Source organism: Thrips palmi, unplaced genomic scaffold (assembly GCF_012932325.1).
Source record: "Thrips palmi isolate BJ-2018 unplaced genomic scaffold, TpBJ-2018v1 HiC_scaffold_5, whole genome shotgun sequence".
Classification (NCBI taxonomy): domain Eukaryota; kingdom Metazoa; phylum Arthropoda; class Insecta; order Thysanoptera; family Thripidae; genus Thrips; species Thrips palmi.
The window spans coordinates 3,370,095-3,383,917 of record NW_023144632.1 but is presented as its reverse complement, the minus strand read 5'-3'; the positions used below and the strand labels follow the sequence as shown (position 1 = coordinate 3,383,917).

Here is a 13,823-nt window from a genome sequence, read left to right as displayed (position 1 = left end):
GCTTAAGGGTATGTCCTTTTACTACGAATGAAGGCATCTGGCATGTTAGGCAGATGTTAGTACTGCGACTGCACACTGATAAAAGAGCCTAAACAAATAGAGTTAATGGTATTTTGTTATATTGACCTGATATGCACCTTTTAAATCATCAGCCAAAACGACTAAAACTATTTTTCTGTTGATTTGACGTAACATTTTTGAAAGAAGGTGGCCCTTTACCTTTTGATGCCCTGTTTCTATGTACTCTGGCCATTCGCAGTGAAAGAACGGGCCCATTTCACTTGCTTCAGATTGCCTCGTGATATGCTTTCAAAATTAAAATCTCATTCTGTTGTTCAACATTATTAATACAATAACAACAAACAACTGCCCTACAACACTTTCTAATATGGAATTGTACTCATCGAGGCAAAACGATTTCACGGTACAAGTATACATTATACAATAGGTTAACATATAAATAATTGCACAAGAACAACACATGTCCTGCACATAGAATATTCGAAGAAAAACAACTCTAACAACATATACATTTCAGTTGCAAACAGACGGCATCGAGGAACTAATCAGTATCCCAAATTAGCATGTAACCAACACACACGCCGATCAATTTTCTTTTAATCCGCCTCAACCACATAATAATGCGCAACTGTAGGTCACCTCAAGTAACTCGACGAACTGGCACCTGTAAATTGTTTGTTTTTCTCATAAGACGAATTTGCACTTTAGTTCTTGTTTATATGAAAAGTATCACAGATAGTATAATAAACTTTAGATTTAAGTATTTTAGTTACGTGTCATTCTTTAAAATCTCACGAAAATATTTCAATCTGTGTAGCTCCGATTAAGAGTCCCTTCCATGAGAGAAAGTCCTCGGGTGTTTATTTGTACATGTGGAACCAGTTAAGGAATAAAATTGCCGAACGTCATCGAACGTGTTACTTTGGCAGTGCTCGATCGCAAATGTGATGAATCAAATTTATTTTCCCGAGGCTTGTAGGAATCTAAAGTGCGAATTCGCTTCTACCCGCTCACCTAATCTCATTTTTTTTTTGCAAAACACGTCTTTGCTTTCATGTGCCTTCTCTCGTATTGATGCACATAGTTGGTCACCCTGGCTCCCTTGACCGAAGTTACTCAATTGACGTAAAGGCCCACTCAGTGCAAAAGCGACATTGCCGCGCCGCTGCCACGCGATTCTCAAAAAACCGTGATACTTTCTTTCACTATCCAGCTTAGACAATTTGGCAGACAGGGAACCGCCCACACTGGTGGAATTGAAGCATAAGTTTAGGCCAATCTCCGAGCGTATAGTCGTTGCTACGCTTAGCTCCTCACTCCGGTCCGCCCGACCATCCATATTTAAAAATTTCTTCTATACGCTTGACTTTAAGTGTAAAGTCATCAAACGTGGCAAGTGCAAAACTACGCCTCAGCTTTACCAGTGAAGTGAGGTGCAGGCATCCTGCCTTGCAGGGAAGCCAGCTAGCCCGAGAGTCAACTCAGCCTTGTGCGTGCAACGACACTCAACTAAAAGAACAAAGATTCAACAACAAGAACAACGACACAATTGTCTTACAATGACTAAATTCCTACTTCGATACGATTCTTTTTTTTTCTTTACAGAGAATGGATCTTTCATCATTCTAATGGTCTCACTGAAGCGACAGAAAAGGGACACTCCGCGTTAGCACCCACCGTCAATCATAAAAAAGGACAGCACTTGTCAAGGGAGTGGAAACATAAGCACCTCGCTAGAGAACCTCTACGTTAGGGGGTACATTCTAAAAATGTTTTTTTTTTGCAGGCTTCAGTTTGCAACCCTGCGTTGGTCTTCTTGGGGAGGCGCACAAACGTTTTCATCTGATGAAGCACACCATCGCACACAATGACTAGTCGATGAGTACATTGAATCAAGCATCTCCTTGTATTAGTGTGACGTCACACTCGTTAGACAATGTGCTGCAATCGCCTCCGAAACATTGACCGCCTTCAGATCACGACAGGCGCTACCTTCACAACGTGACGCCTGGAACGGGTTGATAAAAACAGCCCTGCGATGGACACTGTTATTTCAGTTGCAATACTTTTTTTTTGCAATATACAAATTTAGTGTTGCTTTTTATTTTACCGCCCAATAGAATTTTGATATAGTAAACTCGATGGGTCCCCATGCACGTCAAATTTTCCACCATCTTTCCAAGACCTTTCTGTCACCAATTTTTAAGGCTCGCCAAAATTCGCCAGATCACTGAGAATGAAAGAGTCATGATCATGACTAAAATTTTGGGTGAGGAATTCTTTATTACCCAAATTTGGGTGAGGAAATTTTCCTCGCCCAAATTTGAGTGAGGAAAGTTTCCTCACCCAAATTTGGGTCATAATACTATGGAGCTAGATAGGGAGCTGATACACCCTTCCTCACCCAAAATTGGGCGAAGAACCTTTTCTCGCCCAAATTGGGCGAGGAAACGTTCCTCGCCCAAATTTGGGTGAGAAAGTAAACCTCGCCCAAAATTGGGTATTGATCATGACTTTTTCATTCTCAGTGATACTGCAAGCACTAAAAGTGTTTCACCTCGGGGTGGGACAAATCGAGGAAATTGAGGAAATCGCAATCTCGCGTCTCGCAAAAAAAGTGTAGAACTGAATGTATCGCAAAATGAATAACAGTGTGCTTAACCCCGAGGCATAATGGGAAGAGACAAGAGGGGGAGGTGTGCCAAAAAAATATTACGCGATGGACAAGTTCAGTCCCGAGTCCCCCCCGGTGCCCTTTTCGGCACGGGTGGACCGGATGGTGTGCGTATCTCTACCGTAGGTTAGGATGTGTTCAATCACGTTGCAACCCTCGCCCGCAAGGGTCGCCAGTCGCCCCCAGTCTCCAAACTCGTTTTCGCAGTGCACCAAAACAAAGACGTCGCCGCCTCACTGCCGGGAAGGCCCTTCTCCCGCACGCTGCGCTGCCAAGTTTCCGGCATTGTCTCGAGTTTCCAAGAGGAAGCGGGGGCAGAGCTGCGTGCAAACGACTTTCTTGATCTTCCCGGGTCTTCTTGTCACTCCGAATCGAAAGACGGTACTGTTCGCACCCTGTACTGGTGGTAATTTGGTTTCGGCCGTGTTCGGGTTCTACCCCTAATTGAACGGCGATTCAGATGTTACCGCCATTGCAACGCCACACGTCTACACCGTGAAACCGAGTGTGGAGAACTCGGAATGCGGAGGTCTCCGCACCTGGAAGTGCAGAGTTTGCAGTCTCCACACTTCAACTGTCTGGCATTCGTACATGACAGCGCATTTACCGTGGGATTCCCTATGAAGATACGTTGTTCTGTCAGATGACCACTCAACTGTGACCCGTACTCTTCACGTCCAAAAGAGGAGCAGTACTCCGCACCAGGGAGCGAGGAGTTCTCCACACTCGGTTCGACGGTGCAGGGCGGCGGGGACAGGGCAGGGCGGTCACGCGGGAAGCGCGCTTAGGCGTCGTCGTCCTCCTCGTCGCTGGACGCGGCGCCGCCAGTGGGGCAGCACAGGCCCTCGCTGCCGTCCTCGCGGATGCAGAACAGCAGCGTCTCGGCGGTGGTCACCTCGTGCGGCAGGATGCCGTGGAACTCGCGCAGGTCGGCGGCCGGGAACCAGGCCTTCTCGCTGTCCTCGATGATGTGCAGGTCGAACATCCTGGCGACGCACACCACGGGGATCCAGAGCACGGACACGAGGATCAGGATGGCGATGAGCACCAGCGCCCACACTGGCCACTCGTGGCGCTCCGTCACGCCCTTCTCGGCCACCCAGGCCGCGTAGCCGGAGCCGTCCACCACGATCTGCACGATGGACGCCACCAGGATGCACAGCATGGCCAGCGGCGACAGGTACTTCCAGCAGATGAGCCAGTACAGGTGCGGCCGCGAGCCCGTCATCAGCTCGATGTCGTCGGCGAACCTGCAGACAGCAAAGATACACTGTTAGCAGAACCTTTTACACAGTGAACACTTGTAGCCAAGGATTGTGACGTCACGTTTGTTTTCACGTGAAAACGGCGATGTTAGTTTGAGCGTGACAAACGGTGAAAATTTAGTCAAACAAATGTGACACACCGCACCGCTTTGTCACACTACTTCGGGTGTGACACGCAATCAGTTGTCGAACTGTCACATTAAAACGAATGTGACACATTGTACCGAAGTACACCTGTCGTGTCACATCCAAACGAATGTGACATCCATGTACGGTCGTTTGATTGTAAATTTTCAGCGTTTGTCACGCTCAGACTAACATCGCTGTTTTCACGTGAAAACGAACGTGACGACACATTCCTTGGCTACCAGTGAAAACTCGACGAAGAACCGCTTCGTGATAGGAAGAAAATGAAGGCTTTGGCTTTGTAAAATCTACGAAGACATGCTGCGTATTTTGAAGCAAAATCTTTCGTAGTGCGAAGCGTTTTTTTCACCATACGAAGCAATTATACTGTACAACGCATTCAACTTTTTCGAAGTTATAAAGCAAAAATGATTCGTAGATTTTTTTAGTGCACCAGGACAAATTATTAATTAAACACTGCGAATGGACCGCCCACCATATCCGTCTGAAAGGCAGGAAAAAAAAAACAACAACACTTTGCCCCTGTAAGTAGGCAAAAAAGTTCAGGGAAGACCAGGACGTCAAAGCAGAATGTTCCGTTCTTAAAGAGCACTTCAAGGTAATTAAAAATGAACAAAAAGTTTCGTTGTCTGCCACTGTTATATTGCCCAAGTTACCGCAACGAAGGGGGTGGGCGTGAGTCAAGTCGGCCGACGCACCCTGCTTGCGGCGTAGGGCAGAGCGGGGAGGGTTGCGGGGGAGGGGGGGGAGAGAAATTGTCGCCGAAGCCAAGCCGCGGCGGGCGGCCAGCCAGGCTTGCAGTTGCAGCGACGGAACGCTAGCGAGCGGAGCGAACGCGCACGCAGTGAAATCGGGTCCCCTCCCAGAGATTCTTCTAACTCCCTGAGAGTACTAGCATGCTGACATGGTACCTATACTACTCTTGTTGTTTTTTATTTTTCTATATATGCATCATGTTTCAGCTGCTAAAAGGGCTACTTTATCCCCCCGCCCCTTAGCGCCCACAGTGAAAAAAAAGTCTAGTTACAGCAACCAGGATTTTGGTGCCAATTACCAGACAGTCTAATTGAATAGGAACCAACCAGGTATCTAGTCAGAAATACCAGACTGGCTAGTCGATCTGTGTCTAGTACGGTTACCAAAAAACAAACCATAGGCACCACGCCTACCTCTTGAGGCCGTACACGTAGGACACGGCGATGCACTCGAAGAAGGCGATGATGAGCAGCGGGAAGTTGCCGCTGAAGTTGTCGAAGAGCACGAACACGTAGCTGCCCGCGCCGTGCGCGAACGCCATGGAGATGATGCAGCAGGTGAGGCACAGCACGCCTGCGAACCAATCGACAGGCGTCATGGAACGGAGTGACGTCACTGTGAAACCATACACTGCAAAGCCGGTGGTAAGTTTACTTGCCACAGATTTGGCAAGCCGTTTTGAATGCCAAAAATTGGCACGCTTGGCCTCTAAATACCACCCAGCTTGCCAAAATTTGGCAAGCTTATGAAGATTGCCAAAGCTTGCCAAATTTTGGCATTCAAAACGGCTGGCCAAATTTGTGGCAAGCAAACTTACTACTGGCTTTGCAGTGTAAGTGTGGAGGACTGCACACTTGAACTGCGGAGGTGTGGAATTTACAGTATCCGCACTTGCAAGTGCAGAGTTTGCAGTCTGGACACTTTATGTGTGGAGTTCTCCACATTTGCAACGTGCCCAGAGACAGGGGCTCTGTGAGCTACTCCACAGTACCTTCACGTGTGGAGTTGTCGACACTTGGTTTTTTAGGGAGAAAACTACTCGCACTTGACATAAATTTTAAAAAGCAACAAAAAAAAAGCAACAAAAAAAACATTACTTTATAAATTTAACTCTATGCCATTCCCCACACAGTCTTGAATGAGTTAATGATAACGGTACATCGTGATGTCATCCGTGCGACGAATTATGAATGAATGTCATGTCAAATCGTGACTAAGAAGTCTCGCCAATTTTCGGCGTGACTGCTCTGTAATGCCATTTTTTCGGTATAACCTCTTCTACATAACCGACATTACAAAGGTCAGCTAAAATAAAGATATCGACGCCTCCCGGCAATAAGGCTCTAGAGTAACTCCACCCCAAGGTGGACCGAGATCTGGGATTGGGTCACGGATTCGGTTCAAACTTTGTGGGTTCAATAGGTACCACTAGGACCTATCAACCCTAAAAGGAAAGTTGGCTAGCTCAATTAGATCTTGAGATATTTGCATTTTTCTAAATTTGACTAATTTAGCGGAAAAATGTCGCTTTCTGATTTTTTATTGGTAAAAGTTGTTCGCTTAGTTCTGGCTTATGTTTCTTCTTTCTAGTCATAAAGAAAGAAGAAAAATGGTGGTAGGCCAAGATTTGTACGTTGTTTGGGTTTTGTCCTATTCGAGCAATTTTCCGAATTCATCGAAACTCTCATCCCCAAAATACTCCACCTTGGATTTGACCCTGGTACGTCTCATTTCACTTCTTTTACTCTAGTAAACAATTGCTATATAGTCCCTAGCACCAACAATTCCATATAAGCCAGAAAAATCAAACAAACATTTTTCAATTTTCTACTTTGACCTATTTTTGGCGCTTTTGTCAAGATTGGGGCTTCTACATGAGCTAGGGTGATAAGAAAGATCCTGCCTGCCCTCAATTAAGATAGTATCGACACAAACAAAGAGACCCAAACACAAGGTGCACAAAAAATTTTATAATGAAATTGTTTCGAGCAAATTTTTAAAGTTTACGAGGGGTGTGAGGAGTTTAAATCGGAGGAAAATGTAATGCTTCAGCCAAAAGTGGATTTGTGGTGCATTTGTTAGCTTTCTCCAGTGGGTGTGGCCCCCTTTTTAACCATGTGAGTGTTCCTCCTTGATAATCAGTGTTACAACCCTGATTTGGTATGGGGTTGTTGGACTTCCAATTTCAACGCATAAGCAAAGTAATGATCCATTTATTTAGGTTTGCAACATATATAACTTCAACCGCTTAGCCTCAATAACTGAGCCTGGTTCCATTTGGTTTGTAAATTTGAGACCAACCGGATGACTTAAGACTAAGGGGGCTCAGCTTACACGTTGCAAACAACCTAAATAAATGGATCATTACTTTGTTAATACGTTGAAATCGTAAGTCCAACAACCCCATACCATATCAGGGTTTTAACACTGGTTATCAAGGAGGAACACTCACATGGTTAAAAGGGAACCATACCTACTAGAGAAAGCTAACAAATGCACCACAAATCCACTTTTGGCTGAAGCATTACATTTTCCTCCGATTTAAATTCCTCACACCCCTCGTAAACTTTAAAAATTTGCTCGAAACAATTTCATTATAAATTTTTAGTGCACCTTGTGTTTGGGTCTCTTTGTTTGTGTCGATACTATCTTAATTGAGGGCAGGCAGGATCTTTCTTATGACCCTAGCTCATGTAGAAGCCCCAATCTTGACAAAAGCGCCAAAAATAGGTCAAAGTAGAAAATTGAAAAATGTGTGTTTGGATTTTTCTGGCTCATATGGAATTGTTGGTACTAGGAACTATATAGCAATTGTTTATTAGAGTAAAAGAAGTGAAATGAGACGTACCAGGGTCAAATCCAAGGTGGAGTATTTTGGGCATGAGAGTTTCGATGAATTCGACAAAATTGCTCGAATAGGACAAACCAAGCATCGTACAAATCTTGGCCTACCACCATTTTTCTTCTTTTTTTATGACTAGAAAGAAGAAACATGAGCCAGAACTAAGCGAACAACTTTTACCAATAAAAAATCAGAAAGCGACATTTTTCCGCTAAATTAGTCCAATTTAGAAAAATGCAAATATCTCAGGTTCTATTTGAGCTAGCCAACTTTCCTTTTAGGGTTAATAGGTCCTAGTGCTACCTATTGAACCCACAAAGTTTGAACTGAATCCGTGACCCAATCCCAGATCTCGGTCCACCTTGGGGTGGAGTTGCTCTCTATCTTTTTCGTACGTCTCTAAAAGGCTCTATCTTTTCCGCACGTCTCTAAAAGGCTCTATCTTTTTCGTACGCCTAAAAGGTTCTATCTTATTCAGGATTTGATTAGTTATTATAACTCTGTTTGGGATATTACTACCTTTTGATGGTTGAGAGTGAAAGCACATACCGTCATGAACCGAAATAAACCATCATGTTGATAACTAATCAAATCTTTAACTCTCAATATCTCAAAAGACTGCCTGAAAAGATAGAACCTTTTGGGCGTACGAAAAAGATAGAGCCTTTTAGAGACGTGCGAAAAAGATAGAGCCTTTTAGAGACGTACGAAAAAGATAGAGCCTTTTAGAGACGTACGGAAAAGATAGAGCCTTATTGACAGGAGGCGTCGTAATGTCTGAAAATTTTTCCTGAAGCTTCCGGTGTTTTAACCTGCTGATCACGAAAATGTCACCTAATTTGCCATCAAACCATAATATCCACTTAAATTTGGGGGATATCGGACAGTGTAGAGTTATTACAATTATTGGCTGAGCGATAGCGAAGCCCGTTACTCAGGTGGGTTTGAAAAGTTTTTCCTGTCTGCGTGTGTGCGTGCGTGCGTGTGTGTCCGCACTACTCCTCCTGAACGGCTCGGCCGATCTCGGTGAGATTTTGCACACTTTTTGGGTATGTCCTTGGCTCGGCACACGCGAAATTTCACCACCCTAGCTCAACTGGTTCAGTTTTTATAGCCAAAAAACACATAAAAAACGGCGAAAAATCGAGTTTTCCGTAGGCAGATCTCTTCTGTCTTAAAAAAAGGGGGGCCTGGGGGGCGGAGCCCCCCAGCCCCAACAAGTTAAAAAGTTCCAAGGGTCAAGATCGTGTTATTTGAAGATGAAGCAAGTCTATCTAGAATGAAGGGGGGTCCAGCCCCCCAGAAAGAAACAAGTTAGAAGTAACCGACGACAGACAAGCCATTGCCTGCCGAAGGCAGGCTAGCGCCGCAGGCCAAGGTAGGTACGCCAGGCGCGGATTGTAGGAACAGGCAGCGAGACATCGCGAAGCCTGTTACGACAAGACGCGGTCTGGCGTAATCCTACCTTGTTCCTGTTGTTACCGTCGTGCTATCAGGAAACTGAACATCAAAAGAAGTTTGAGACCGAAAACAATAGAGGTCCTTTGGCAACCTTCTAGCCCTTTCCTTACCTACTTTAATAAGGTCGACATACCTCATACTTAATAACCCTGCAAACTTCGGCCAGATAGACCGAGTCCTTTCGGAGAATTGATACACACGCCCACACAGGCAGACACAACTTTTCTTCCCCATTACTAGCTTTGCTACGGCTGAGCCAAAAATTTTCCCTAAAGAGTGTAGAAACCGTTAGAAACCGTTGCTGTGGCTTACGATGAAATTCATTTTATCGTTATTCATTGACGTTTGTGCGCATTCATTTTGGAATATATTAAGATGAAATTGATAACAATGTTTGTAAAACAAACAAAAAGGTTAATACGCTTATTAATGCGCACAAACGTCAACATGTTATCAAACAAAAACTCACTATGAGTCTGAGAGTGATTATTTGAATATGCTTTTGCTCCACAGGCTTCCAACAACCAATACAATTGCGAGCAAGACCAGGTGGCTTCTCTGCAAAAGTCGCTGTGGGCTTGCGTGGCACATCTGCCAACCACCCGCTTCCCCTACCCGAAGTGCCCGCAGTACGACTGCACCAAGGCGGAAGTCAACAGCTTCCAGAACGCCCTGGCCTGCAAGGCGGCCGACGACCCCGCCGCCGTGGCAGCCTGCCTCAGCATCCAGCACTGCGCCAAGATCCTCGACGCGGAAACCATCTCCGGGGTGCAAACTTGCGTCCAAAGTGCAGTCGCCAAGGGCCTTTGAGGTCTTTTGGAACCCCACGTCCTCACAGTAAAAACTCTTTGAAGAATCGCATTGTAATACGAAGAAAATGAAGGCAATTTAAAATCTGCGAAGGTATGCTTCGTATTATGAAGCAAAATCCTTCATAATACGAAACATGTCTTCGTAATACGAAGCAATTCTACAATGCCTTCATTTTCTTCGCAGCAACGAAGCGAATGCTTCGTAGGCTTTTCATGGGGTGCTTGGTCGCCTCGGTTTCAATAAAATGTTTTGATGACGAATTTGAAGTTATTTCCCCGAAATATTTCTTCTCTTCGTGTGCCTTTGACTGCACAGCGCAGAAGGTTACATCCAGGGCGTGCTACTTAAAATTTATTTGCGATTTTCGACAATTTATTTCGCTATTGGCTGGAAATAAAAAAGTTATGCATAGAATAACTACAATTCAAAATGAAATTTTAAATTTAAGTTATCCTGTGCATAACTTTTTTGTCTCTAGTCGTTTACGAGATATCGGGACTCAAAATCTCAATAAATGTTAAGTTAGCACGCCCTGCTCTACAAACTCAAGTGTGTACATAGTAGGAGTGTACATGCATGTACACTGCAGGCGGAGTGTACTACGTATGTACACACTTGAGATTGTAGAGTGGTTACATCCGCGTGTTCGGAGTGGGCTGCCAACCCCTCGGCCGGAAAATTACCCCCTTTAAGAATAACTGATTCCGAAACGGAACCAAGTCACTCCTCAAACAGCATTTCTGAGGCCGCGTCCAAGGCAGGTGGATTGCTGCTGCAGCGCCGAGTTTGTGGTTTCAACAGCACGAAAAGGGCGCCGCCGCGCCGGTCGCAGCGCTGCACGCCATGGACCGTTTTACGGATGGTCGTGCACTGGAAAATTTTCGGTCACCCAGTCGACGACAATTTCCAAGCCGATTTTCCCTACGAGAGTGTCATCAAAGCAAGTTATGCCCCATGGGCTACGTTTAGGAGCTGTGTTGAAAATGTCGTCACCAATTGTCACTATATTGACTGTGGCGAATTTGTCTTCCACTACCTTGTTGTTACAAAGTATCAACAAATTTTTACAGCGTACACTTTCAGACCTGTACGGACATTTTTCTCTCTTGCTTATAAAGTTTTTTGAAAAAACGCAAAATGTACTATTATCTCTTTAACTACACTGGTAAAACAAAGGCATAAAAATTACGCCCTTAAGGGCATAAATACTCTTTTACGCCCTTGCAAGGGCATAAATCGTTTATGCCCTTGTGAAGGGCGTAAATGGTATAGGAATTTCAAGCAAAATTTTAATGCCCTTCCCAAAGGCATTAACGATTTATGCCCTTTAAGGGCGTAAATCGTTTACGCCCTTTAAGGGCATAATTTTAATGCCTTTCTTTCACCAGTGTATGCACAATTCGAGGGGTCCTAATCAAAAGATCTTATCTGGGCGTTCCCCCTAAGACAATCTTATCTTAAACGCAGGTGAATTCCATTCTGTTTGTTTATTTGATACAGCTACACATCAATATAATTTCTGATTAATTCACTGAAGTGTGAAGATGAAAGATCAAAGAAACCAAAAGTGCATGTGGAAAAATATTCCGCTTACTTACTCTCGTACCCGTCCCTAATGGTCAAACTGAGTGAAATTCGCCTGCGTTTAGGATAAGATTGTCTTTAGGGGAACGCCTAGATAAGATCTTTTGAATAAGACCCCTCGAATTTTGATCGCTTTAAAGGTAAAATTGTCAATAGATCACGTAGAAAATGAAAAGTAGATAGCGAATGACAAAAATTCAGGTTTCATGAACTAAATACATTATACAATGAACAAAACAGTGCATAGCTAAAGAGGAAACAGTGACGTTGGCACAAAAAACTTTTTGGCAATAGGTAAAATGTCAATTCAAGCCTGAGAGTGTACCAAGCGGCCCGCGAGGACGGCATAGTAGTTACAGTCGTCATAGGGACACACAAAGAGACCGTTCGTGGCACGCCGGTGCAACCTCTATGTATAATTGAAGATTTGATTGGGTGGGAATCCCCAGATGTCACCAAAGACAAACACGACACGTCTCGTGCATGCTGTCAGGCATAATAATTGCTTCTGTCTGTCTGTCTCTCCGGCTTTCCACTTTTCCGCTTTTACAGCGACGTAGACTGACCGCATGGGCTGACCTCCCTGACCTGTCGTGTGTAGGTGGTTCGATCTGTCAACCGCCATCAAGCCAGACCAAAATTGAAATGGCAATATCCGTGTCCGTGGTGCTCTGTGACTCCAAACCGCAGACATCGACAGGGAATATGGATCCGTGGCGTTTTAGCAGAGAAACGCCACTGTTCAGTGGAGTGTTTGTGAAGGACAGTGCGAAATCCCTGCACTTAGTTTGACAGAGAAGGGTTCACTCGTGTAAATCTGGTCAGAATGTCAAAAACCTGTCTGAAAACCTGATCAAAATTCGCGCACATCTGAAAGCTGAACACATCTCCCGAAAGTCGCTAGAACTCAAACCGTCAATATCAGAGCAAGTTTTCAGAATTTCATTTTTCAGAGGTGCGCGAATTAATTTTGATCAGGATTTCAGACATGTTTCTGACATTCTGACAAAATTTACAAGTGTTGCCAACCTCTCACATCAAAATTGACGTGTCTTACATGAACTCACGTATTTCCACCAGACTGATAGAACTATCGTATCTCCCGGGCGCCAGTAGAACTACCGTACTCGGCCGGCGCCGATAGAAAAGACGTAATTCGGGAGATCTGGCAAGGCTATTGTATCGCTTTTTAGGCATGTTTCAAGGAGATTGAATTGAAAGGTTAACTGTGTGTTACAATTTTGAAAAATGAAAGGAAATATTATAAGTTGACAGTGACGTCAAACTCATTTCATTTTCCGAATTTTAGTGACACTTAACCTTTCAATTCAATCTCTTAAAAACAGGCCGAAAAAGCGATGCAATAGTCTTCCCAGATCTCCCGAATTACGTCTTTTCTATCGGTGCCGCCGGAGTACGGTAGTTCTACCGACGTCCGGGAGATACGATAGTTCTATCAGTCTGGTGGAGATACGTGAGTTCATGTAGGACACGTCGAAATCGAAAGAACGTAACAAAATTTACAATATAGCGAAAATGACGTCAGTCGGTACCCGAACCCGCGACTCACCGGTCAGAACCTCCTTGCGCAGGTTCGGGAACAGCTTCATGTCCACGATGGACGTGACGACGCCTTCCAGTGTGCCGAACTGCGAGTCGATGCCGAGCGTGAAGAGCATCAGGAAGAAGAGCACGGACCAGAACTGCGCCCCGGGGAACTGGTTGATGGCCTCGGTGAAGATGATGAAGGCCAGGCCCGTGCCCGCGGCCGACTGCAAACAAATCGACCACCGTTCATGGATTTTGCACTACACTGCGAATCTAAATGTATGCTTACCACGCACTAACAAATGCATCGGTACCTCCACTCTACAAACGCTCAGCATGCCGAGTCCTGCATGATGAGCTTTTGTAGATAGGAGGTACCGGCATAATTGCACTCTTAAAACCTTAAAAACAACAGAAGCTTGTTATGGCAAAGTATTTTGAGCATACATTGTGCTTTTAAACTAAACAGTTTGTACCTGATAAATGTTTCCAACACTTCGTCAGGTTTTAAGCGTGTGGTATAAACTGCGCGTGGTTGGCCCCTTAAGCTCTTCAGTTTCACCAGTGTGAGCGAAGCCAGATTGGTATGCCGAGACCCGTCCCGCAACACACGGGTGTGTTACGGGACGAGTCCGTGGCCTACCTCGCAGGCGCTACAGAGCAGTTCCAATGGTAAAACGAGGGCCGAACACGACGCCCATCAAGCGTACAG

At 44.9% G+C, this 13,823-nt stretch overlaps 2 protein-coding genes across 2 annotated transcripts in view; one reads left to right on the top strand and one right to left on the bottom strand.

Moving 5' to 3' along the window:
- Window positions 1–2,781: 2,781 nt before the first annotated feature.
- LOC117651396 (sodium-dependent neutral amino acid transporter B(0)AT3) overlaps window positions 2,782–13,823 on the bottom strand; it is a 30,688-nt gene continuing 19,646 nt past the window's right edge. Inside the window, exons 10-12 of the mRNA XM_034395415.1 lie at window positions 13,134–13,335; window positions 5,277–5,436; window positions 2,782–3,945 (exon numbers count right to left, since the gene is read on the bottom strand). Of these exons, the coding sequence (XP_034251306.1) occupies window positions 3,480–3,945; window positions 5,277–5,436; window positions 13,134–13,335 (828 nt within the window). The 3' untranslated portion in view covers window positions 2,782–3,479. The remainder of the gene's footprint in view (window positions 3,946–5,276; window positions 5,437–13,133; window positions 13,336–13,823) is intronic.
- Window positions 5,357–10,134, top strand: LOC117651424. The gene is made up of 2 exons (XM_034395468.1): window positions 5,357–5,420; window positions 9,680–10,134. Exons 1-2 carry the CDS (start codon window positions 5,403–5,405, stop codon window positions 9,974–9,976), a joined length of 315 nt encoding a protein of 104 aa, XP_034251359.1. The 5' UTR covers window positions 5,357–5,402; the 3' UTR covers window positions 9,977–10,134.